The 27,479-nt window shown below is 43.5% G+C and overlaps 1 protein-coding gene across 3 annotated transcripts in view; it reads left to right on the top strand.

Annotated features, from left to right (window-relative positions):
- Positions 1-27,479, top strand: part of Rgs20 (regulator of G protein signaling 20) — a 77,709-nt gene that overhangs the window by 36,516 nt on the left and 13,714 nt on the right. For all 3 annotated transcript variants that reach the window (XM_075967061.1, XM_075967062.1, XM_075967063.1), the window contains one exon: positions 25,129-25,277. In XM_075967061.1, the coding sequence (XP_075823176.1) occupies positions 25,129-25,277 (149 nt within the window). The remainder of the gene's footprint in view (positions 1-25,128; positions 25,278-27,479) is intronic.

Here is a 27,479-nt window from a genome sequence, read left to right as displayed (position 1 = left end):
GAGCTAAACTCTTAGTTAAACTTCAGAACCAAACAGGGAATGAAATATGCATGAGATTGAGCACAGCAAAGAATCATGTGGCATTGGTTGCACATAATCATGGTCTTCTTTATTAAATGAAACCTGGAGTGTAATTACTTCAGCTTTGTGCACTGTTATCGCTCCAGATGCACTGTGTAGATGTGGAAAAGGCTGAGTGTCATCACTGGAGAGCGTGTAAAGTGCTTTCTCCAAGACTAGAGCTACAGGGCTTCATCTGTGCAGACTCAGGTCTGTACAAAGAAGGTGCTCACATGTCACAGTGTGATGCTCAGTGGAAGGGGTTCCTGGCACATTTCTTGTCAATCACACACAGGAAGGTCGTGGGTTGAAGGCCAGCATGAGTTAGGCCTCTAAAAGCAACAGAAAAGGAAAAGAAAAAAATATGCGTAATTTGTTCATTTCCTCCAGATCATAATCTGATTTCTGGTATTTGTTCCAAATAACAGTAAGAGTTGTCTTACACTGTATTTACTCAGTAAGAGCAGGAGAGAAGAGACCACAGCAAGCAACTGTCTTAGCATCTTCTGTGACTTCAGACCTCCCGTGGCTTACATGTTTGGCAACAACTATATAAACAAAAGTGTAAAAATTGCCATCCAAGTTCCCGCAATACAGTCACAGGATTAGGTGGGTTTTCAAAAAGGCGGGGACATGAGTGAGCAGCCACCCAGTGACAAAACTTAGAACAGTCTTGTGTTGCTAAGCTTTCGGCAGAGTTCTCCTTGAATAACATGGAGACAACCTTTTCTTCACATCATCCCAGATTATTCAAACAATAAATCCAGCCGGCAGCACTTTTAAAATTCCATTGTGCTGGGGCTGGAGAGATGGCTCAGTGGTTAAGAGCATTGCCTGCTCTTCCAAAGGTCCTGAGTTCAATTCCCGGCAACCACATGGTGGCTCACAACCATCTGTAATAAGGTCTGGTGCCCTCTTCTGGCCTGCAGACATACACACAGACAGAATATTGTATACATAATAAATAAATAAATATAAAAAAATTCCATTGTGCTGTTATTAATGTAGACGGGTCATGGACACCCACCCTCTCATTCCCAAAGACTGGCCGTTCTGCAGTATCATTTGTAGTAAAAAGATAAAACTTTTATTAGATTCGTGGTCTACTTATTCTGAAGTCCTTTTCATTCTAGGCTTTCGTTAATATTCATGAGCCGGAGCTAAATGGCCTTTTAATGGCAATGGCTATGTTTGCAGGATAACGTACCAGCATCCAGTCAAACCTAAAAATCAGTTCACTCCAGCGCCCTACGGAACAGAAACCGCTGTTGATCAAGCTAATAATAACAGGTGGCGGCCTTGGCCAGGCCGAGCGCCTGTTTGTGACTTAATTAGTTAGCATCAGGTGATCCGGCTCTGTGCCGGGAGGATGTGATTCACAGAATCTGCCTGCACCTGTCGCTATTTTCAGCCTCGGCTGCTAAACCCAGAGAGAGCTTAGCGTGCAATCTGCCCTGCAGCTGGTGGTGCATGTTCTCCAACCTCATTGTGAGGATTTGTGAATGAGAGAAAAAGAGCAGCCTCCAGAAGACGTCCTGTGGGCTCAACAGCCTGGAAGTCTGTCGCGTCGTCTGAGACCTTCCTTGGGTTCTAGAAGCTAAGTGTCTCCCTCCAGCACACTTCAGTCTCCTGCCCGTGATAGTGGGTTTTTCCTTCCTTTTCTTGTTCCCAGTTCATCTGATTCCTCATGGTGCTGCCCAAAGTGAGAGGCACAGACTAAGAGAGGTGGGTGGTAGGTTTCTTCTCCTTCGCCCACCAGTAAGCACTGGTTTTAGAAGCATACATGAAGTTTGTGCCCAACCCTCTGCCACTTTGCCCATCCACTCCCTCTGTTTTCTTAGTCTTCATCCGCATCAGGATGTGCTAGCAGCTGTAGATCTGTGCAGAGCCTGTGACACCCACGGCGAAGCACAGAGGGAAAAGCTTTCCAGGGGCCAGGCAAATCTAGAAGGCAAGAAAGCCACCAGGAGGGAAAATTAGGAGCAAATTGGAACATATTGTGCTAAATTACTCAGAAATGTGGCTTCAGAAAACAAGAAAATGAGGGTGTCTCTGAAGGCCACAGGACAGAGATATTCCTGGAATATCTGTGGGCTTTTTACGCACTGAGGTACCTCAGTCCCCAGGGTCTCCGTAAGCAGGGAAATTAACTGAAATAAGGCTCAGGAGGAATGAAGCTTTGTTCCTAATAGGGAACAGCAACAAAATCCGATCATTATAACCCAGTCAAAGCTGCAGCACTGGGGAAATAGGTAAAATGATGATAGCATCCTGCCCTGGTACAAGTCCTCCTGCTGGGGCGGGGTGGGGAGAGCAGAGTCTGTTGGTTTATCCTGAATGCCGTTATTAGAAAACAACAATAACTGACCAATTCAGCTGTGAAAATGGGACTATTGATCCGTTGGCTTCCTTGAAATGGGGGGACCTGAGTATGTGAGCCTCCTGCCTCTGCTTTCCTCCCAGGCAACTGGAAAGGGGACTAAAGAGAGCAGACAAGCATGGGGTGATGGGAAGCAAAGCTGCAGTCAATGTAAATTTCGCTTGACAAAAAGTAGAGCTGATCCTTCAGACGTAAAGGCAGTTCTGTGGTGAGCACAGGTCCATAAGGCAGCAGGGATGAGTGTGGCACATAGCCAGAAATGGAAGATTTTTAAATCAAAAGTAAATACTGTGTGTAAGTTTACACCAATATATTTGAAAACCTTACATAGAATAAACACATTTCTGAGAAATATATGTTTAAAATGTTGTTATAGTATAGGGGGATCCCCGTAATCACACACACACACACACACCATGTATGCTAGAAATAAGATTGAGGTCAAAAGGAAAAGACCCCCACTCCAATAAAAGTGTCTCCACAAACAAAACTTGAATTCCCCTGTATTCCTTCAAAAAAACAACACGATCTTTTCTTGCTATGACAAAATACCATGACCAAGGCAATTTATAAAAGATATTCTTTAATTTGGCATAGGGTTTCCGAGGGTTAGAATCTGTGATGGCTGAGCAAAGGCACGGTGGCGGATCATCTGAAAGCTCACATCTTGACCCATAAGCAGGAGCTCAAGAGAGCCCACTGGGAATAGAGGAGATTTTTCTAAGCCTCAAAGCCTACTCCGAGTGACACACCTCTTCCAACAAGGCTACACTTTCTAATCTTTCCCAAGCAATTCCACCAACTGGGAGCCAAGTATTTAAACGTGTAAGTCTATGGAGGCCATTCTCAGTCAAACCACCACCATCACCAAATGCTAAGTACAATGACATTTTGATTATGTTTGTTATTTCTGACATACAAAACTGCTGGGACTGCCATAAATTGATGAAAAATCTAACATACCCCAGAGGCGTGACTCTGCCTGTACTGGTGTGGGAAGGGTTTCCACTTCCTCACCAGCTGAATAAAGAGACATAAAGCAGTATACGTGTACAGGTTTTCTCATGACTCTGGTGTGTATGTGTATGTGTTTGTGTGTGTGTATACATCAGTAGGGACAAAGTTCATGATGATGTTTTCTTCTGCAAAATAGCTTTCTTTGTAAATACCTATTGGTAATCCTTCCAACAGAATCGCTAGCCTGTTCCCTGTCTCTCCAGGTTTACTTGTGGACACTTCATGTAACCGGTATTGTACAATATGGGCCCTCTGGGGTCTCATCTTTACATTTAGGAAATATTTTCAAGATTTAGTCTCTCATAGAATGAACTGTAATGTTCCTTTTTAAAGCTTATGGTTTAAATTTTTCACATTTATTGGATTGTAGGTACACATGCATGTGTCACCATGTGGGGTTAGGGGAGGGGTGTCAGAGGACAACGTGTAGGAATCAGCTCTCTCCTACTCCTTCGTGGGCTCAAAGGATAAAGCCCAGGTTGTCATGCTTGATTGGCGGCAAGCAACCTTAGCTAATGAGTCATCTAACTGTCCCCCAATTCACCGTTTTAAAGTGCACAATTGTGTGGGTTTAGTACTATTATAAATTTGCGCGGTAGTCATTCTTTCTAATTCTAGAACATTTTCGCTGCCCCCAAAAGAAATTCTATACACTAATTAACTGTCACTCCCAGATCTCACTACCCCCAGCCCCTGGCACCCACTGATGTATTTTCAGTCCCATGAATGTACCTAACCTAAACATTTCTTATAAATATATCTTTAAAAAATAGCCTTTTGCACCTAAATTGAGTCATTTGCTTTATGCCTTAGTTACTGTTCTCTTGCTAGGAAGAGACTCAATGAACAAGGCAGACTATAAAAGAAAGTACTTAATGGAGGGCTTGCTTACTGTTTCAGAGGGTTACAGTCAGTGATCGGAATGACAGGAAGCATGGCGGCATGCAGGCATGGCACTGAGACAGTAGCTAGAGCTCACATCTGATCCAAAGGTTGCAGAGAGAGAGGAAGACTAAGCCTGGTGTGGACTCTGAAACCTCCACGCCCACCCCCATTAACACACCCTCCTCAAACAAAGCCACCCCCCCATTCTTCCTAAACAGTCCGCCAACTAGGAACCAAACATTCAAATTCATAAGCCTAGAGGAGCCGTTCTCATCCAAACCAGCACCATATTTTTGAGCTATCCACTATTTCGTTCCTGTCCACAGCGGATTGATGTAGGTACTGGCACGGGCCTCACATTTTGTGGGCTCACTCACCAGTTGATAGATAGGGGGTTTTCTATATTTTGGTTCTGTGGGTCATTTGAGCTTTTGTGTACAAGTTTCCATGAGAACTTGATTTCATTTCTCTTGGGCATGTGTAAGAGTGAAATTGATGGATTATTTAGATGCCCTATACTTTACTCTTTGAGAATCTGCCCATCTGTTCCCTAAAGTAACTAAGCCACTTTATATTCCCATCTAAGTTTAATAAATGAGGATTCCAGTTTCAACACATTCTGTTCAACACTAATTATTGCTGTTGTACTTTTTTTTTTTTTTGGTTTTTCGAGACAGGGTTTCTCTGTGGCTTTGGAGCCTATCCTGGGACTAGCTGCTGTTGTATATTTTTATTTTACACATCCTTGAGCAGAGTGGTATTTCACTGAGGTCTGGATTTCACTTTGCTCATGATAAAGATGGTGACCTTTCTCCTATGTGTATATTGGCATAAATATATCCAATATATTATTTAGAGAAAGATCTAGTCAACTTCTTTCTTTGTTAAATTTGTACTTTCATGCATGGGTGTGGGTGCTGAGTTCTTTCTATATTCTAAATACAAATTCTGTACCCGACATAAGACTTGCAATAATTCTTCTAAATTATTTTCCCACCTGTAGGCTGTTTTTCACACTTCAAAGTGATATCCTTTGGAATATAAGAGTTTAATTTTATTAGCCCAACCTATCAAATCCTTTCTTTCAAATATTTTTATTACATGCTATATGTCTGTTCGTGTTGAAATAAGAGCGGCGGGGCTGAGTCCCCGGCACCCGGCCGCCCACACGGCTAGCTTAACTCGAAATAATTACACGGAAACTGTATTCTTTTAAACACCGCTTGGCCCATTTCTATCTAGCCTCTTCTAGGCTAGCTCTCGCACCTGGACTAGCCCATTTCTAATAATCTGCTGTAGCCCACGAGCTGGCTTACCAGGAATGATCTTAACCTGCATCTGTCTGGATTGGGAGAATCATGGCGACTCCTTGACTCAGCTTCTTTCTCCCAGCCTTCTGTTCTGTTTACTCCACCCACCTAAGGGTGGGCCTATCAAATGGGCTTGCAGTTTCTTTATTGCTTAACCAATGAAATCAACAGATTGATATATGACACTCCCACATCACTTCCCCTTTTTCTGTTTAAACAAAAAAAAAAGGCTTTAACTTTAACATAGTAAGATTACATATAACAAAACAGTTATCAAGCAAGAATTACAGTTAGAATATTTATATCTACTTTATCTTTTATCATAACAATGGAAAACTATAACTATCTATCCATTCTTCAACTCCATCAAAGACTCCAGAAGGACATAATATTACCTAACAAACACGAAGTCCAAAAATTTAGAAATAACAGAGACATCTCGCTGCCTGGACAGTCACCCAAAGTTCTTTTGTACCATTGGGGCATCCATCTTCAGCCTTCAGGCCCAAAGTATCCAGCAGACATTTTCATCAAGCAGGAAATTCCAAAGACAGTTCAGTCACTTTCTGCTGTGTCCTGCAGAATGTCTCGCAGACTCTTTCATGAGTCATGAACCCCAAAAGACCGTCTCACCTTTAGGCAAGTTCAGCAGTCCTCTCTCTGCGGGTTCTCTGTGTCCACTTTATGCAACAGTCCAGGCAAGAGCAGTTTCTTACCCAAATGGCTATCAAACTCCATAAGGATCCTCTTCGATGCCCATCTTCCTCTCGAAGTAGATTGGTGCTGCCAGGAGCAGATATGTCTCATTGTCATGAAAAGTCCTAAGTTATTAAAACATTAAATGCCATATTCTGCAGTCTTTGAAAGATATGAAGAATGTCTATCTAACTGAAATGTATCTCTATATATCTAGAAAATCTAACTAACATGACTACAAGCTTGACTATTACTGATAATTATCCATTAACCTATATTTCTTAATTATACATTACATTTTTAATGAACTACACAATCACAATACCTTAATCAAGATCAGAAATACATATACATATAACAAAATTGACTGTAAATCCATACCAATGCAAATTATTCATACCTATATCATTTCCCCCTTTAAATGTAAAAGAACATTTATAAACAATATTTTGGGAACATGGGCGCAGTTTTTTCTCTCCAAACTGCTTCCTGCTGAATGGGGGCATCGTTAATTAGGTCTTTCATGGTATAACCTGTGTGCTAGCTTCATCTCAGTTGGCAGTTGAGCAAAGCAATTTTCTGAAGATGTTCACAACAACCTTTCAGGAGGGCGTGGTCTATCATACCAAATTGGGATAGAAGAAATCCACAGGGTCTGGTCCTCTGTGAAAACAAAAGAAGACCCTCCCCAAAGCATCATATTCTTAGACCCAAATTTTGAAATCGTAATACCCTTATGTCCATTCTGGTTCAGCTTGGCAGCCCATGTAATGAAATGTCTCTCTGTACTTAGCTCTTTCACAGTCAAAAATTTTGAAGAAAACACAATGTACATAATCCAGACTCTCTGTGAATTTTCCATTATTATGTGGCTTATTTTTCTTTATTTCTTTTAATCTATAACTATCTGTACTCTGTCTCTTTAAAGACTTTACCTTTTTTTTAAACCATTAACTTTATTCTCTATATTCTTTTTGTTCTCTCTCTCAAGCCTAGGTACATTCATCCAACAGTGTGGTCTTTTATGTCTGAATCTGTTTTATTGTGAATCTGTAACATTTTTTTACTATCCAGGAGCATTTCTTAAAATGTTAAGCAGTTCTTAAAAACTTAAGTTGCACCATGTACAGGTAATATGGTACCGTCTGTGTCCTGCCCAGTCGAAACCTTAACTGCGCTGTTATTACAGTAATTACGGTAGTTCCTGCTGACCAGCACAGTTCAGCAAGGCGGAGCTGAGCCGCTCCTGCCTCAGAGCCATTTGGTGCCGCTGAGCCACACACAGTTCCAGGCACACAGCAGTCCACATTGCCATCAAGCAAGCCGTAGCATTTTACTCCAAATGCTCCATTCAAAAGTTCTGTCTCCCACAGGAGGCAGACAGAGATCACAATGGCGGCACAGCCCAGAAAGCCGGCATTTTAAAACAGCCAGTTTTTTCCTGCTGCTGAGTCAGGACGATTTTTTTGCTGCACGCAACCCAGAAACGGCAAAAAGCTGTCTTAAATTTTCTCTCTCTCCTTTTTAAGCCCTCTCAGGTTTTACGTGGAGTTCATTAGCACGTTGGGCTCAGTCGTAGAGCATGAGACTCTTAATCTCAGGGTTGTGGGTTCGAGCCCCACATTGGGCGCCACTCTGTTGAAATAGGAGCGGCGGGGCTGAGTCCCCGGCACCCGGCCGCCCACACGGCTAGCTTAACTCGAAATAATTACACGGAAACTGTATTCTTTTAAACACCGCTTGGCCCATTTCTATCTAGCCTCTTCTAGGCTAGCTCTCGCACCTGGACTAGCCCATTTCTAATAATCTGCTGTAGCCCACGAGCTGGCTTACCAGGAATGATCTTAACCTGCATCTGTCTGGATTGGGAGAATCATGGCGACTCCTTGACTCAGCTTCTTTCTCCCAGCCTTCTGTTCTGTTTACTCCACCCACCTAAGGGTGGGCCTATCAAATGGGCCTAGCAGTTTCTTTATTGCTTAACCAATGAACTCAACAGATTGATATATGACACTCCCACATCATGTTTGTTTACTTATTCATTTTATGGAGAGGACGGCACGCATGCAGGGGTCAGAAAACAACTTCCAGTACTTGATTCACTCCTGGGGTAGTCTGGATGTGTTTGTCCCCCATAAGCTCTTAGGGAGTGACACTATTAGGAGGTGTGTCTTTGTTGGAGTGCCTATGCTTTCTTAGAGGAAGTATGTCACCGTGGGGGCGGACTTTGAGGTTTCGTATACTCAGGATACTGTCCACTGTCTCTGTGGACTTCCTGTTGCCTGCAAGATGTAGCACTCCAGCTACTTCTCCAGCACCATGTCTGCCTGCAGCCTGCCATGCTCCCTGTCATGACAATAATGGACTAAACCTCTAAACTGTAAGTGAGTCACCCCAATTAATTGTTTTCTTTATAAGAGTTGCTGTGGCCATGGTGTTTCTTCACAGCAGTAGAAACCCTAAGACATCTCTGCCACCTTCCGCCTCGGGGATCAAAATCAGGTCTATTGGCTTTCACTGAGCCATTTCCCCATCCCCAGATCTTTTACTTTATTACTTGTGCTTTTAGCACCATCCTGAGTTTTCTTTTAAGTGTTTTATAGTTTCCATTCTTAGATTTTTCTGGTATGATTGAGTTAATTTTTGTGCATGGTGTAAGCAAGGGGTTTAATATTGCATTTGCACATGTGTTGGCAACATTTGTTGAGGAGACTTTTCTGTCATTGACTTGGCTTTGTCCTTTGTCAGTCACTAGTTGGGCTTTAACAGAAAAAGGGAAATTGTGTGGGAAGTCCATCTGTATATGTGTTGCTTTTACTGGTTAGTAAATGAAGCTGCTTTCGGCAAATGGCTTAACAAAGTAAAGCCAGGCGGGAAATCCAGAGAGATGAGAGAAAGTAAGCAGAGTCAGGAAGAAGCTATGCAGCACTGCTGGAGACAGATGCTAGGCAGAACTTTACCCGGTAGGCCACAGCCACATGACGAAACACAGATTAATAGAAATGGGTTAAGCTACTGGCCAAACATTATTGCAAATAATATAGTTTCTGTGTAATTATTTTACATCTGAGCAGCCTCTGCCAACAGGTGTTGGCTTCTGAACATGCAGATGTTAACAGTTGTAGTATATGCTCCTTTCCATGTGTTGCTGATTCGGTTTGCTAGCATTATGATGAAGAGGCTTACAAGTATGTTCATGAAAGATGGTCATGATGTGTACATATCTGGTTTTAGTGTTGGTCTCAGAGAGTGAGTTGGGAATTATTTGTTCTCCTTCCATTGTGAGAAAGCTACAGGCCCTTCGATCCTTCTTGCTAATTGCATGGGAGAACTCCCCAGTCACAGCATTTTGATCTATGCTTTTCTTGTGGGGAATTTTCTTTCTTGTTATTACTAATTCAATCTCTTAACTTGCTAAAGTTATATACGGGTGTTTTGATAGACTGCAATTGTTTATAACTCTCCAGAAACTTCCCTTTCATCTAAGTCTCCCGATTTGTTGACCTAGCATTGTTCATAGCTTTCCTTCAACCCTTCGTATTTCTGTAATAATGGCTGTGGTGGCTTATCTCTGAGTCCTCATCTTTGGTTTATCATTTTAGTTGAGTTCCCCCTCCCCATTTTGTCTTGGTCAAGCTACTAAAGGTTCATTACTGTGCTAGTCAGGGTTCTCTAGAGTCACAGAACTTATGGAATGAATATATATGTACACATATATATGGATGGATAGAAAGAAGAAAGAAAGAAAGAAAGAAAGAAAGAAAGAAAGAAAGAAAGAAAGAAAGAAAGAAAGAAATTTATTGGAATAACTTGCAAGCTGTTAACCAACAATGGTTAGCTGTGAATGGAAATTCCAAGAATCTAATAGTTATACAGTCCCACAAGCCGGGAAGAGCACACCAATAACTAGCTCCATGGCCTCAGCATCAGCTCCTGTCTCCACGTTCCTGCCTTTTTGAGTTCCTGTCCTGACTTCTTCCCACAATGAACAGTGATATGGAAACATAAGCCAAATCAACCCTTTCCTCCACACATTGCTTTTGGTCATGGTTTCGTCATAGCAATGGTAACCCTAACTAACTCAAGGATCATCTACTGGAGCATGGATAGCCTCTCAGAAACCATATTTCTGATGAAAACTAAATCTCTCCCCCAAAAGCAGACATCAACTGGTGATCGTTACTCAGCTGGGGGGGACTTAATGAGTCTCTCCTCTGTCCATGCTGGTGTTTGAACTGGTTTGATCTTGTGTGGGTTTGACCTTGTACTTACAGTCACTGTGGGTTCTCTTGTGTTAAGGCACCATAATTTTCCAGCAAACACTGCTTCGCTGTAGATCTCTACTACCTCTGGCTGTTAGAATCTTTTCTTTCCATTTCCACGAAAGTTCCTAAGCATCCACAGTTTCTTATTCTCTGCACACTGACCACTTGTATGTCTCTGTATTAATTAATTGTCATCCACTTGAAAAATCTTTTCTGATGAGGGATGAAAGATTCACTAATCCATGTGTATAAAAATAAAAATTAGGGGACACACCTTAGACACTAATTTCTACTTAGTTCTTCTTGTTTCTTTCCTCTTAACTGTGTTTTCCTTATCTGCTAATCCTTGTTACAGCCCCAGGGATTGGCCTAACTAAGGTAATGAGGGAATGAAGAAGAGAAACACAGAAACATACAGAAAAGGCTAGAATCTGGTAGACTGGATATCTGACAGAGAAGCTGCAACATCCCAGAAGCTCATTGTGTTTATTATATACAGTTGAACAGGGTGGCAGACTTATTGTATGCAGTTGAACAAGAAGACATGGTTGTTACAAAAGAGAAATAAGGATGCAGGGTTATTATATACACCTGAACAAGCAGGTGGGTTTACCTAACCTCGGCAGGAACAATGTTATAGGGATCAGTCTTCAGGCTGTAAACATGGCGGGGAAGCTACAATGGACATTTTTCCACATACACTACCAGCATCCACTTGTGAACCAGGAGGAGAAGCTTTGCCATTTCCCAAGGGACTGATGCAATGGTGCTGGGCAAAGCTATGTTCACGTCAACAACACACATCCCCTTGGGACTTGACTCGCTCCCCACTTCTCCCTTTCTCTTATTCTGAAATGTTCAGGATGGATCTGTATGCCTAGTTCAGCGGTGGTTTGCTGTAATTCTCAACACCAGACTCTAGGGATGACAAGAAGGAAAATCATAACAAAGCCACTATGCCCAACAAAACAAAAAGGAATGTGTTAGTGGGTTTAAGCAATCAAAGCATTGAAGCTTGTCAAGGATTGTTTTTGTAACAGTAGTGGAAAAAGCTTGTACTTTTCTACAATGTACCAGTGTCGTTGGGTCAAATCCATGCTATCATTACTGTTGGTCCTAGCACCAAAACCAATTCACTCCCAGTTGTATTTGCTATCATAATAAGCAGCTGCTGTCACACGTGTGTTGGTGGTTGTGCGTCATACTTATTCACGTAAATCACAGGGCCCTAGCCTGTGCTGTGTAGTTGAACAGAGTCCATTGGGACTCCAGATGGTTAGAGTCATGTCCCCCCCTCACCCCAAATACAGGAACTCATTTGTGGAAACAGATACCGGAGGATATAACCAAGCCACTGGATAAAGAAGCCTGAGCCCAGTAGGCCTCTCACCTATGTGGTCTTACCTGCATGGATACATTTGCCTGTACGGTTGCTGGGTTACTTGGGGTTGTTTAAAAATCATATTGCATTTAAGCCCGCCAAGATTTTTCTCTTTGGTTGTGCCCCTCTTCCATCTGCGCTCTCCTGCTCCACTATAATTGCTTACAACCTTCTAAAACAATGTTTCATGGAACCTGATCCTCTTCTCGGGCCTCTGTGAGCACGCCACACATGTGATCCTCATACGGACAAGGAGACACACATCCATGAACATAAATAAAAATAATTTTAAAAAAATTTTAAGAAATACAGCAACAAGCCATGTGTGATGACACATGCCTTTAATCCCAGCATTTGGGAAGAAGAGGCAGGTGGATCTCTGTAAGTTTGAGGTCAGCCTGGTCCACAGGGTGAGTTCCAGTACAGCCAGAGCTACATAGCGAGGCCCTGTCTGTAAAACAAACAAAACAAAAAAGTCACAAAGTATCACTTATAAAGCATTTATTAGCATAGCCACCTTAGTTCACCTGGTGCTGTAGACTGTATTTTCTCTGTCTCTTACTTTCTGCTTGGAGATTTGAATCTGCAATGTACCTGTTTTCATTCCTAGTCTACTTCTGATGCCACATTGATATGATTGGATTTCCTACACACGTTCCTTGTGTTTTTGTGTATTTCGTGGCTAGCCTGCTCTTTTTCACTCTTTCATTTAACTCCCTGTCTAAGTTCATCTATTTTAATTTCTTCTTTTTCTTTTCTTGTCTTCTTTCTCTTTTAATTTTTATTTTTATTTTTGAAACAGTGTCTCACTGTATAGTCACGTGGCCAGACTGGCCTCGAACTTGAGCTCCTCTTGTGTCACTCTCAGGGCTGGTGCTATTGCAGACGTGCGTGTGCGTGTGTCTGTGTGTGTGTCTGTGTGTGTGCATGTGTTTGGGTGTGTATGTGCAAGCACACCTGTTCAGGTGCAAACGAGACCAGAGAACAACCTCAGACATCATTCTTCCGGCACTGGCCACCAGTTGTTGGTTTTGAAACGAGGCTTCTCATTGGTCTGTGACTCATCAAGTCGGCTAGAATAGATAGTCAGCAAATCCCAGGATCGGTCTATCTCCATTTTCCCAGTTCTGCAAGTACAAACTCAGAATACCATGCCGTGTGTGTGTGTGTGTGTCCTGGGAGAGGAATGTGGGTCCTTTAGCTTGCAGGACACACACTTTTTGGCTGAGTTATCTCACTAGTCCCAGCTCAATATATTCCTTAGTGATTTTTTTTACCTTATTTTTATACCGAATTTGATAATGGCTTATAATGTACAGTGTCATGTATCAGAATCTACCTCAGGAACATTGATCCTCATAGCTCCTTTCCCACATTCTCTTTTTGGTATAGTTATGCTAAGTACATAAAGTTTGTGTGTGGTTCAAATCCAATAAAACATTGCTAAATTTTAGTTTTTATAATACTTTTAAAGAAGTCAAGGAAAAAATAAGAGTAATAATGCATTCGATTTTTTTAAAAAAATCAACCTTCTGATTTCAGGAAGCAGGGGCAGGATGATGTCTGAATGTGAGGCACATTTGGTTGGCATAGGGAGTTCCAGGCCAGCCAGGGCTACCTAAAAAAAAGGAAGATGAGGAGAGGGAGAGGAGAAGGAGGAAGAGGAGAAAGGGAGGAGGAAGAAGAGAATAGATAGATAAACAGACAGACACACAGACAGACAGGTGATAGGTAAATAGAGGTTGAGTTTAATTTACTGTCTATCACTTCCTTTGAAAGGTGTTCTTCATTTTTCCTCTTAGACATCACGTGTTTGCAATGAATACTCCTTTTTTTCTTAACTTATCTGGAAATTTTTTTTTACTTATTTTTTTTTTAAAAGACAGACTTACTGAACAGAGCCTTTTTAGCGGACAGCTTTATCTTTCAGCATTTTGGATATGTTACCCCACTGTCCCCTGGTCTGCTGTTTGTGCAATGAAACATCAGCTGTCTCCCTTCATCCAGTTTGCTTGTTTATGGAGAGCCACTTCCTTCCACTGTTTCCCTCTTATCTGCATTTTCACTGCGGCTTCTCAGCTTACAGTTGATTTGTTTTCCTGTTACAAATGTCTGTTAGTGGGCTTCATGACTATTGGGACTGTAACAACCATTATTTATATTCAATTTTTGTTTGTTTGTTTCTTGAGACAGGGTCTCACTGTGTAGCCCAGGATATCCTGGAACTCACCGTGTAGACCAGGTTATCTTTAAAGTCACATAGATCTACCTGCCTCTGCCTCCTGCACACTGGGAGTGAAAGTGTGTGCCACCTGCCCAGCCAAATATCTTTTTCTGTTCCAGTACTGAAGTTAATTACCCCAGCAGCTGTAGGCTGCTATCTTTAGCTTCTTTCCAGTTGCTTACAATACTGGCTCCTGGCTGGTATCTGGAGACTTGGCGTTCAGTGTTTTCAGCTCAATGGTTAAGCAACGGCAGTTGTTTCCTGGTGTGTCATACAAACACTATGATGTATGCTAAGCACCTGCTTTCTCTTCAGGACTCTGGAATTTTGCTGTTTGTGGCCAGAATGCCAATGTCTCCAGTGCCCAACCCAAATCTTGAGCTCCAAGACTCCACTGGCTTCCTGGGCACAGGCAGTACACACTTGTTGCTGGGAAAGTGTTTTCTATGATTACTCATGATGTGGAAAACGCCCGGGGAATCCTGCACACAGGCCCCTCCCACTTTGCCCCACCCTGTCTTTCACCTTTGCAGATGCTATTGAACATGGCCCCATCTGCCTTTTGTGTATTGCTAGTATCAAGGAGAACTAGCCCTGCCTTGATTGCCACGACAATCACCAGCTTCTCTCAGTTTCCTCAGTCACTCTTTCACTAAAGTTGTAGTTCCTTGGGGTAAAACTGCAAAGTCTTTGTCTTTTTTTTTAATATTTATTTATTTGTTATGTATACAATATTCTGTCTGTGTGTTTGCCTGCAGGCCAGAAGAGGGCACCAGACCTCATTACAGATGGTTGTGAGCCACCATGTGGTTGCTGGGAATTGAACTCAGGACCTTTGGAAGAGCAGACAATGCTCTTAACCGCCGAGCCATCTCTCCAGCCCCTAAGTCTTTGTCTTGAAAGCCTGTAACTTCCTAACAAAAGAACACTGTACATATAGCATACTTCCCCATACTTCCCTGTAGTAATATGAGCGGCGGGGCTGCGTCCCCAACACCCCAGCCGCCTGCTCGGCTAGCTTATGCCCGAAATAATAACACACAAACTGTATTCATTTAATCTCTGCTTGGCCCATTTCTATCTAGCCTCTTCTAGGCTAATTCTCACATATTAATTTAGCCCATTTCTAATCATCTGTGTAGCGCCCCTAGGTGCGCTTACCGGGAAGATTCTAGCCTATGTCCATCCTGGGTAGGAGCTTCATAGCTTGCGTCTTCCCGGGAGCGAGGAGCATGGAATCTCTCTGAGGCGTCTGCTCCCGAGAGGAGAGCCATGGAGTCTGAGCTCACTTCCTCTTCCTCCCAGCATTCTGTTCTGTTTACTCCACCTACCTATGTTCTAACCAATAAAATGGGCCAAGGCAGTTCCTTTATTAGCCAATGACCTTCCTCCATCATTTCCCCTTTTTCTGTTTAAACAAAAAAAAAGGAAGGCTTTAACTTTAACATAGCAAAATTACATATAACAAAACAGTTATCAAGTAAAAATTACAATAATCTTTATCATAACTAAGGAAAACTATAACTATAACTAACTATTCTTAACTCCATCAAAGACTCCAGAAAGATACAATATTACCTAAGCAAACAAAAAGTAAGCAACTTTTAAAACTCTAGAATTGACAGAGACATCTCACTGCCTGGACAGTCACCCAAAGTTTCTCTGGACCGTTGGGGCATCCATCTTCGGCCTACAGGCCCATAGTTTCCAGCAGACATTTCCACAAAGCAGGAAATTTCAAAGTCAGTTCAGTCACTATCTGTTGTGTCCTGCAGAATGTCTTGCAGAATCTTTCATGAATCAGGAACCCCGAAAGATCATTTCACCTTAGGCAAGTTCAGCAGTCCTCTCTCTGCAGGTTCTCTGTGTCCAGTTTATGCAACAGTCCAGGCAAGAACAGTTTCTTGCCCAAATGGCTATCAAAATCCATAAGGAGCCTCTTCAATGCCCGTCTTCCTCTTGAAGTAGATTGGTGCTGCCAGGAGCAGACGTGTCTCATTGTCATGAAAAGTCCTAAGTTATTAAAATGCCATATTCTATAATCTTTGAAAAATATGAAGAATGCCTATCTAAAATATATCTATGCACATCTAGAAAATGTTAACTAACATGACTACAAACTTGACTATTATGATTATCTATTAACTACCTATATACATTACATTTTTAAATGAACTACACAATCACAATACCTTAATCAAGATCAGAAATACATATACATATAACAAAATTGACCTTAAATCGCTATCAATAAAGCAAAATCTATACTAATGCAAATTATTCATATCTATATCATATCCCCCTTTAAATGTAAAAGAACATTTATAAACAATATTTGGGAATATGGGCGCAGTTTTTTCTCTCCAAACTGCTTCCTGCTGAATGGGGGCATCGTTAATTAGGTCTTTCATGGTATAACCTGTGTGCTAGTTTCATCTCAGTTGGCAGTTGAGCAAAGCAATTTTCTGAGGATGTTCACAGCAACTTTTCGGGAGGTCGTGGTCTATCATACCAAATTGGGATAGAAGAAATCCACAGGGTCTGGTCCTCTGTGAAAACAAAAGAAGAAACTCCTTTCCAAAGCATCATGTCCTTAGATCCAAATTTCAATATCAAGGCATCAAAATATCTATGTTGGATTAGTTCAGCAGCATTTATAAACAAATATCTTTTAGCAGCTGTTGCTCCTTCCTCAGCATTCAAACAGCATAATAGCATACAGTATCAAAATTCTCTGTGTATTTTCCATCTTTGTGTGGCTTTATTTTAACTCTATTTTGTATATTTTTACTTTTATTTTTTGCTTTTTAGACAGGTTCTCTGTATCTTTGACCTGGAATAACTCTGTAGACCAGGCTGTCTTTGAACTCTCAGAGATCCGCCTGTCTCTGCCTCCCAGGCATTGGGATTAAAGGTGTTTGCTACTACACCTTAAACTCACAGAGATCTGTTTGTCTCTGCTTTTAGGCACTGGGATTAAAGGCGTGTACTACCACGCCTTGAAGTCACAGAGGTCAGTCTTCCTCTGCCTTCCAAGTGTTGGGATTAAAGGTGTGTACTACCACACACAACAACTCTCTTCCTTTTTTTTTTGTTTTTTAGTTTAAGAACTTCAACTTTTAGTCTGCATATATTTTTAACACATTGTAAACCATTTAGAAATTTTCTTTGTCTTTGAATCTCTCTTTACTGTATCTCTCTCTGTTTTTCTGACCACATGAGTCTTTAGTTTACCAAGCAATCTCAGTAGGACTAAAGGCGTGGCTTTGACGGCTGGATCCAGCTTATTCCTTAGCTTTCCAGCCTCATGGCTGAGGTACTGGCTGTAGCCATGTTTACTGTCACAACTCTATGGCATTTCAAGGTCCCTGCCAGCAAGCGAGCTTTAGCAGCCTGTGCTTGCAAACCGCACGAACCACCTGCATAAAAGAGTCAGAGTTTGCCCTGGCAGGACAGCCCAGAAACCCAGCATTTTAAAACAACACAGGTTTTTTTCCTGCTGCTGAGTCAGGAAGATTTCAAAATGGCAGATGTACCATTTTGTGCTAGCTCTGGGGCCGCCAAGTAGGAGCGGCACTCAGCACTTTAATTCTGAGACTGAACGTGCAGCACAGAAATTCTTTTTATCCAAGTTACATCCAAATCTGACACACAGAGCACTGCACAGTCTGAAAACAGTCTCTATATGGTGGCAGGAATCCGCCATGCTCTTCCGCCTGCCTAAGCCTGATTCTGCCGTCTGCCTAGGTGCAGGCGGGGAGCTCTGAGCCATCAGCACGGTCTCAGAGCACTCTCCTTTCAATCCCAAGTGGGAACAGAAACATCCAGTCCCATAAAAGCCTTTGAAATGCTTTAAAGCCAGAGTTCATGCTGGCAGCATAGCCCCAAGCAGCTGTGCTTTAAAATGACACAGCGTTTTTTCTGCTGCTGTTGCCGAATCAGGAAATCTCTCTACAGCAGGCCACCAACAAACAGCAAAAATCTGTGTTAAACTCTCTCTCCCTTATTTTTAAGCCTTCTCAGGTTTTTTAAGTGGGTTTAGTCCATCACGTCGGGCGCCATTTGTTGTAATATGAGCGGTGGGGCTGCGTCCCCAACACCCCAGCCGCCTGCTCGGCTAGCTTATGCCCGAAATAACAACACACAAACTGTATTCATTTAATCTCTGCTTGGCCCATTTCTATCTAGCCTCTTCTAGGCTAGTTCTCACATATTAATTTAGCCTATTTCTAATCATCTGTGTAGCGCCCCTAGGTGCGCTTACCGGGAAGATTCTAGCCTATGTCCATCCTGGGTAGGAGCTTCATAGCTGCGTCTTCCCGGGAGCGGGGAGCATGGCATCTCTCTGAGGCGTCTGCTCCCGAGAGGAGAGCCGTGGAGTCTGAGCTCACTTCCTCTTCCTCCCAGCATTCTGTTCTGTTTACTCCACCTACCTATGTTCTAACCAATAAAATGGGCCAAGGCAGTTCCTTTATTAGCCAATGACCTTCCTCCATCACTTCTTTGTAGCTGTGTCTCTACTCTGAGAATATGTGGACAGCCTAGGTCCTGGCTCTTCTCACTGAAGAATTGTTTTAGCTTTTGTTGTTTGTTTGATTTTTATTTTTTTTTTGAGACAAAGGTTTTCTGTGTCACAGCCCTATCTGTCCTGAAACTCACTCTTGTAGACCAGGTTAGCCTCGAACTCACAGAGATCCACCTGCCTCTGCCTCCCTAGTGCTGGGATTAAAGGTGTGTGCCACCACCACCGCCTGGCTTTTGTTGTTTGTTTTGCCTGTGTGTGTCTTTGCACCACTTATGTGCAGTGCCCACTAAGGTCAGAAGAAGGCATAAGATCCCCTGGAGCGAGGATCTGGCTGGCTGTGAGCCACCACACCTGAGTCATGCTCCTAACCACTAACCTCTCTCTCCAGCCCCTGTAGAATCTTTATTATCTAACTAGAGCTTCTGTCTTAAATGTGGGGACCAGAGCATGAAGGGAGCCTTATTTTCTTGGCCATAATCACTGTCTTAATTACTTTTCAAATGTTGTGAGCATTTGAAACACCATGACCAAGGTGACTTATAAAAGAGAGCATTTAAGTTGGGGCTCATCATTCCAGAAGGTTAGAGGTCATGGCCATTATGGCAGGGAGGGTGGTGCTGGGACATTGGCCGAGAGCTCATGTCTGATCCACACATGAGAAACAGAGAGGAAAGAGAAAGAGGGAGGGAGAAGGGGAGAGAGAAGGAAGGAGGGAGGTTGGTTGAGGGTTGAGTTCTAACTGGGAACAGCATGAACAGCCACTCACTGCTGCTGTTCTCCGGTCAGGGGGTTAGCCTTGTCTCTGAGACCCTTGGTGTTGGTGCTTCTCCTTAGGAAGAGGGACCTTCTGCCTTCACACCCTTAAGGGATCAAAATTTCATAGGGGAAAATGACGAAGGCTTGAAGACAGGAAATTTAGGGGACATGAGAAGGAAGGAGTCTCCTAGACCTGGAATCCAGTTGAAGCCTTTGCCGGCTATAGAGCAGGGATTCCCAAAGCACCGGTATCCTTGGAGATCTCCTGCTGCGGTGGGGGGGGGGCATTCCAAGCCCTGCTCTCAGGGGGCCAAGCAGCAGCTCCCTGGAGCTGTCCTCTCCAGACTCCAAAAAGAAAGCCCACCAAGCAGTGGCTCCACACCCCAGAGGGTATTTAAGGTCTGGCCCATAAACTTCCCTTGTGGTTTCCCCTTATGATTTCTCCTTTTCCCCTGGGATCATCCAGGAATGCTTGGCTCGAATTAAAACCTGAACTTTAATTCATTGGTTTATTATATCAGTGGAGTTACCCACTACCAGAGGATATTTTACTGATCAATTCCCACCTGCTTCAGGTCTCCAGGAATCTCACCAGTAACCCACTATGGGAAGAGGGCCCATACTAACCCCTCTGCAGACCCAGCAACTCCTGGCTTCCCCTTATCTGATTATGATTCTGTCTAAGCATCTCTGCAGAGCCATGTCATTAAAGAAGGGGAGGGGGTGGAGTTTCCTAGCAACCTTGAGATGTAACTTGAGAGTCATTAAAATGGTGTACATGGTTGCCGCTGAGATGAATTGTTTTTTCTCTCCTGAGAAGCTCACACCCACACTTGAAAGTCTCTTTCTGCCACTCCTGCCTTGAGAAGCCCACAGTGTACTCCCCGTGTGTCTTACTATTCTGAGAGCCTCTTTTTCTCTTAACCCTCCCATTTAAACGGATATTAAAATATTTTAGTCAAATCTCCATCTCTGCTTCATAAACGGACTGTTCCTGTTATTATAATCAGGGTGTGGCCGGAGTGGGGTTCCATTAAAAGTCTATAGGAGCCGGGCGGTGGTGGCGCACGCCTTTAATCCCAGCACTAGGGAGGCAGAGGCAGGCGGATCTCTGTGAGTTCGAGGCCAGCCTGGTCTACAAGAGCTAGTTCCAGGACAGGAACCAAAAGCTACAGAGAAACCCTGTCTCGAAAAATCAAAAAAAAAAAAAGTCTATAGGAACGCCTCAGGCTGCTGAGGGTAACACTGGGGGATTTTGTGTCTGTCCCTCTACTTCTGAGAGTTTCTGTGCTGTGGATTCTCACACCCATTCCTCCCGCAATGCAGCCTAGGTCAAAGGTTAACTTGGAACAGACAGGACATAAGAAATGTGTACCGAGCTTTACAATCTGGATATCCCGATTCCACCTTACAATATGTAGTACAGAGGCACCTTTTCCTCTCGAAATATAAGTGCTGTCGCCTTCTTTGAAGTGGATCCCATGTAGCCGGCACTGGCATCGGACCCACTACAGCCAAGGGTGATCCTGAACTTCGGATCTTCCTACCTTCACTTTTTTGGTGCTGGGATAACGGGTCCCCACCATGCCTGACTGTTTACTTGGTACTGGGAACTGAATTGAACCTAGGCTTCTGGCATTTTAACTAAACATCCCACAAACTGGACTGCACTCTCAACTCCCCTCTTTGCATTTAAAAACAGTGACTCCCTCGCCAGACCTCATTTCCCTGCTGTTAAGATGGCAAGAGTGAGGACCTTAGCAGGTCAGGGGAGGACCCCTGCGGGTAACAGTATACACCATGCAGAGAGAGCTTGAGCATGGAGTTTTTTGAGAAGAAGGTATTGGGAGGGAAGTGTGAGATTCACTAACAGAGATAGAGACTGAGAGAAGGGAGGGAGTGAGAGAAACAGAGACCGGCCTCTTCAGAAGAGCAACAGGAAGGAAAGAGTGGGTGGAATTTGTCTCTTAAAGGGACCTTTGCACCTGCATACGAACTAGGACCCTAGACTGGCCAGGGTACTGCCTGAGTACATCCTGCCAGATGACAGGGCAGGCCAGCATAATGCCTGAATCCTAATATTCCCAGCTTTTTCTTATTATATAAAGGTGGGGAGATTAAAGGGGATAGCAGGTAGGACAGGGATAAGGACGCAGGGTTCTCAAGACTGCTCCCTGTTGATTTGTGGGCACTGAAATCGTGGGGATCCTGAGGAAGCTGGGTTGCCGGTCATGTCTTGTAGTAACTGGTTGTTTTACTGATATCCAGGCACCAATTGTTAAGATACAGCGAGAGAGGGACTTTTACGGTGTCCCATAGTGGGTTGGGCCCAAACTGCGGCAGGTGACAGAATACCACCGACATGCAGAGAGAGTTTGAAAAGGGGGGAAGAGAAACAAGAGAGAGACAGAGGGAGGGAGAGAATGGGGGGAAGAGGGAGTGCGCAGAGTTTGTATCTTAAAGCGACCTTTGCACCTATGTACAGATTAGGGCCCTGGGTTGGCCATGGCACAGCCTGGGTATATCCTGCCATATGACAGGCCAGGCCACCGTAATGCCTGAATCCTAACACCCATGCTCACTTTAATTCCTGTTTCCTTCTAGAGCAACATCATCCATGCCTCTTATTCGGGCTATTCCAGCCAATGACTGACATTTCCTTTTGCCTTGTGTTTGAGCTCAGCCTATGTCTAGATTTTTGACTGGACAGAAAATGGGTGATCAGAGTAGGCACTCAGTAACTCAACTTGATCAGACTCCCCAGGGCAACTGGAATGTGGATTTGAAAACCTCAGGCTTCCGGTCTTTCGTGTTGAGCTATAGCAATTCTCAATGGTTTTCTGCATATATATCGACAAGACACAGGAGCTGGGAGATCTGGGAACAGAATTTGATCAAAGTAACAGCAAAGTCTGTGATAAAAGAAAGCAGATCAGAGGGCGGGCTCTCTGCAGGATAGTAAAGTGACAAGATAAAACTAAGCAGGATGCGCCTAGAGACAAAGTCACACAGATTCGGTGTGAAGCTCTTCACTGACAACCTACATTTGTGATTCTAGACTCATTCTGTGTACCCACCAGCCAAAATGAAAAAGCCAGCTTTACAGATAGGAAAAGGGCTGAGATAAACAACTCTAAAATGAAATCATTGGCTCCTTCAAGTCCCTTTTTCTGTGAAGGTCAACGCAGAAGGATCTTCTTATGGGCTAACATTGCCCTAACTGGAGACGTGGTTACTAGTTCTCTGTCTCCTGACCCCTCCACAGGTTATAAGTATAACCCAGTTTTGCATGGCGGTGCAGGACTTTAGCATGAGCAAACTGAGATCCATTTGACCTGTTAGGCCTGATGTCAGAGCTCAGTCCAAACCAGTGGACAAATGTCAGAGGGCTGTGCCTGGCACAGCTAACAGGGAGCACTGGCAAGTTCTCCCGGGAGTACGTCCCACTGCCACAGATTTACCTGAGACCCTGCCTTGTAGAGCAGCCTCAGAATAGCAGGCGGCCTCCTGTGAAACACTTCAGGAGTCACAGTACTTCAAAGCAAAGTAACGGAAGTGCTATAGATGTGTTTGTGCTTGGATCTCCCTGCGACTCATCCTTTGTATTCTGCCTTTATTTATTTATTTTGGTTTTTTGAGACAGGGTTTCTCTGTAGCTTTGGTGCCTGTCCCGGAACTAGCTCTTGTAGCTCGAACTCTCAGAGATCCGCCTGCCTCTGCCTCCTGAGTGCTGGGATTAAAGGCGTGCGCCACCACCACCTGGCGATGTGTAGCCCAGGCTGGCCTCGAACTCGTGATCCTCCTGCCTCTGCCTCCTTCAGCAAGTCCTACCGGCGTGCGCCACCACAACAGGCCGTATTCTGCCTTTATATTGTGGTCTAAATCTGGGGGCCTGCATATGTCCCTTGGAGGTAGGATCCTGCTTCTAAGGGTCTTTGAGTCTCTGCCCTTTGAGTGTGTTTCCCTTTACTGGGACCTCATCCATGATGCTATAATCTCATGAAACAAGAACCTGTGTCTTGGGCCATAAAAGACAAGATGTTTTTCCCTCTGTAAAAATTTTATTCTTATTATCCTGACTATATTCTCAGTGTGTGATTCAATAATGGCTATTGTTAAAAACTGGAAGCTATAATAACTATAATGAAGTAAGCAGCTGCTAATGAAGTAAAGTCATTCAGTTTAAAACCACCAGAAAAATTAACAATAGCTTTACTGAGCTAATTATAGCTTAATATTTTTCTGACTAGTGACACTACATTTAATTCAAATTAATAAAAGAACGCAATCTAGATGAAGAGCGAACTGGCGAGATGACTCAGGAGATAAAGACACTTGCCGCCACACAGTCACGTCATGCATACACGCCATGCATGCACATACTGCATAGGTACATCACACATGCACACAAATCACACACACATGTATACACACCATACACACCGCCACACATACACAAAATAAATAATGAATAATTTTTTAATCCAGAGTTTGCTCTGAGCTTTTGAAAAATTCCCTTAAGTGTCGGGTTCCTGGAAATTTTCCAACTTTCTTAGCCTTTTGCTAATTCTTGTTTCTTAACCTAAAGCTTATGGGCCTGGCTAATTAAAAGAAATCCAGATGCCATATATAGGGCTCAGGCAGCAGGAGCATTTGAGCATGAGTTCAGGGCCAGCCTGAGCAACACAGGCAAGACCTCATTTCGGAATGAATGAATGAATCCAGTTGCACATAGGATTACATCACAGTCAATAGGAATAAACAAATCTAGCACTTAATTCTAAAGCTCTATTAAAGTTTGTGTGTGTGTGTGTGTGTGTGTGTGTGTGTGTGGTATTTTAGCTTTCAGTTAGCTCCATCAAGCGTTGAATGATAGTTTTCAAAAGCAAAATCGGACGTAGCAATTTCTCCTTTCCTTTGCTGCTCATATGTCCACCTCTGTCATTCAATCTTCTGATCTTCAACAACAGCAACAACAAGCAGGCTGATGGCGAGAGCACCCATGGAGATGGGCAAGAGCAGTGTCCCTGCAAGGACTGGGCAGATCCCAGGCTGGCTCGAGGCCTGGCTTCCTGGGAAAGGCTAAGCAATTGCTACCTAGTAACCAGTGTTCTTAGTGTTGTGCTGCTGGGGGGCAGTTAGTGAATGCCGCACAGCTAGTGAAGACATTAATAGCCTGCATGGATCTGCCTTTAGACCCGAGCCACACCTCACCACCTCCTCCAGATGTCCAGTGGACCGTTTTGGCATAGCTCGCATCTGTCCATCTCGGCGCTCAGACTCCTGGGTCAGTGTGTCCTGTACTGTCCCTTTAAACTGCTCTGCTGTGGTTCAGTCTAGAGGGAACCTGAAATGCTCCAGTGGTCATAACTTACCAGTGACCTCTGTATACCAATTGCCTCCCTTAGTAAACGACCTAAGGGCAAGCCTTTTCTCCATTTTACTCCTGGAACTTATGCCATGTTCCATTAACTTTGCTAAATATGTTCTCATCAGAGTCCAGCACATCTCAGCAGTTTCAAAAACAGCCTGGGTATTATCGTGTAGCGCCTTCTCTGTGAGCCAAACGTACAAATACCTGGATTTTGATCACAACTGCTCTTGTTGTTGTTGTTGTTTTCTTTTGCAGCCTGTGGGATCCGAGAGGACTGAGATGCGGATGCAGCAGATGTGCAGCGGAAGTGAGACCCAGGGCTCCATCCAAAGCCCGCAGGGCACGGGGAGCCATGGCTCCAACGCCTGCTGCTTTTGCTGGTGCTGCTGCTGCAGCTGTTCTTGGTAACACTGGGGGCTTTTTACTGAGACATTGTCTGGGAGGGGGCCTTTGACTAATGACACATCCAGGAAGTGGGTTTGGTTTGGTTTGTTTGTAGCCCAGCCTGCCCTCCCAGGCTGCCCTTCCAAAGGAACGCTAACGAACACTAACATCGCCCACACCACGTAAGGAACGCTAACGTCACCCATGCCATGTAAGGAACGCTAACGTCACCCATGGCATATAAAGGAACACTAACGTCACCCATGCCATATAAAAGAACGCTAGCGTCACCCATGTCACGTAAGGAATGCTAACGTCACCCATGCCACCTAAGGAACGCTAACGTCACCCATGCCATGTAAGGAACACTAACTCACCAGACCACTAAATAGAAAGAAAGCGGGGGGGGGGGGGGGGGGGGGGGGGGGGGGGGGGGGGGCATAAAGGTAGAAAGATTGGTTGGATAGAACAGGCTCAGATGGGGACAAGGGCCAGCAATGAAATGGATGTGGTCAGAATGCATTATATTCGTGTGTGGAAAAGTCATATAATTAGCAGTTGCTAACAAAGCAATGAACTTTATTGTTTTCTGTAATGCTGGAGGGTGTCCCCCTCCATTCTTACTGGAAAGGGAAGTCCCTGAGTCTTATAGAACATTGCTGAAGTGTGGCAAGCAGAGCCTTGTCTTCTGGGATAACAGCCACAGTTGACCCCTGTAAACACAGTGAACCATAAGAATACCCTATGCCTTTTCTCTAGAGGACATTTTTCCCCTTTAAACTTGCTCTGCTTTAGCAAAATAAGATGGAAAAATGTCAAAGCTTGGGTAAATTATGCATTATTAAATTCACAATATAGCTTCCAATTCTCTTTGCAGCCTTGTGTCAAATTCATAATTCCTTTTTCTCTTTGCTTTTTCATACCCACTGTGCAGTCACGTGTTCTGCTTACAAAAAAGCCAGGAAGTCAGGCAGGATAAATGCTGCCTGGTGCATTCATAGGATGCCACCCCAGTGCCTCCCAATGGGTTTTTATTTTGTTTTGTTTCATTTTTTTAAAAAATCATTATTTATTGAAACGTTTTAGCTTTAGCTTCATAAAAGAAATAAGTAAAAAGGATTTCTGAATTTTTAATGATTTTGCCTTTATGTAAAAATAGCTCTCTCTCTGTCTCTCTGTCTCTGTCTCTCTATCTCACACACACACGCACAGACACACACACACAAAAAAAAAACTTACAAAACTGATTGCTAAAAGCAGGCTCAAAGACTTTTATAAGATAGAATGTTAAGAAAAAGCCTTGGAAAATGAACAGAAACACTGATAATGCAGTAGCAAAACAAAAAGCCTCCATCACCAAGGATACAAATCCATTTAGACGTTGAAGGGGGAAAAAACCCATGCTCAACATTCATGAAGTACTAGGTTTGGTCTTCAGCATCAAAATGGAACATCATTTTAAGTTGCTGGACTTCTGAAGCTTTCCTGCTAAAATTTAGAATGAGAGAAAGACATGGCAGCCTCTCCCACCGTTTAACAGTGTGTGGTAGGCATCAGCCAAGAGGAAGAGTATAGACGGAGCTAGGACTTGAAAAGAGCAGAAAAAAGCCTCCCTATTTTCGATGATGCAAGAACACCCCGAAAGTCCAAAAGAACCTTTATTAAAACTGATGAGTAAAGAAGAAGAATATAACGTCCATAAAATAACTGCCATTCGAGCTTGTATCTAAAATATCTAAAGCTGCCACAGTTCAGAACACCTGCTGCTCTTGCAGAAGACATGGACTCTGTCCCCAGGATCCACACAGTGGTTCACAAACTCTCGTAACCCCAGCTCCAAGGGATCCACCCAATGCCCTCTTCTGACCTCTGTAGACACCAAGCATGCATGTATGCATGGACATACATGCAGGCAAAATGCCCATGTACACAAAAATAAAATCTTTGAAATGTATAAAGCCGTATATCTCAAAGGTAAAAGATACACTGATATTTAAATGTTAAGGAATAGAAAAAGACATGTCTTCAGAGAAAATATGTGATAGCTAGTGATAGATGCAAAGAGGCTTGGCAATGTCAACCATCAGTAAAATGCACATCAAAACCACAGTGACATTTCAAATCCACTGAGCTAATAACAGTTGGGAAAGCATCCCTTGAGACCCATCAGACGGGTCAGGAATGAACACTGGTCCAGCTACCCAAGAAGGAGTCAGTTCCTC

Source organism: Microtus pennsylvanicus, chromosome 3, assembly GCF_037038515.1.
Source record: "Microtus pennsylvanicus isolate mMicPen1 chromosome 3, mMicPen1.hap1, whole genome shotgun sequence".
NCBI lineage: Eukaryota > Metazoa > Chordata > Mammalia > Rodentia > Cricetidae > Microtus > Microtus pennsylvanicus.
The sequence above is the reverse complement of the archived record's forward strand: the minus strand, read 5'-3'. Positions and strand labels throughout refer to the sequence as shown.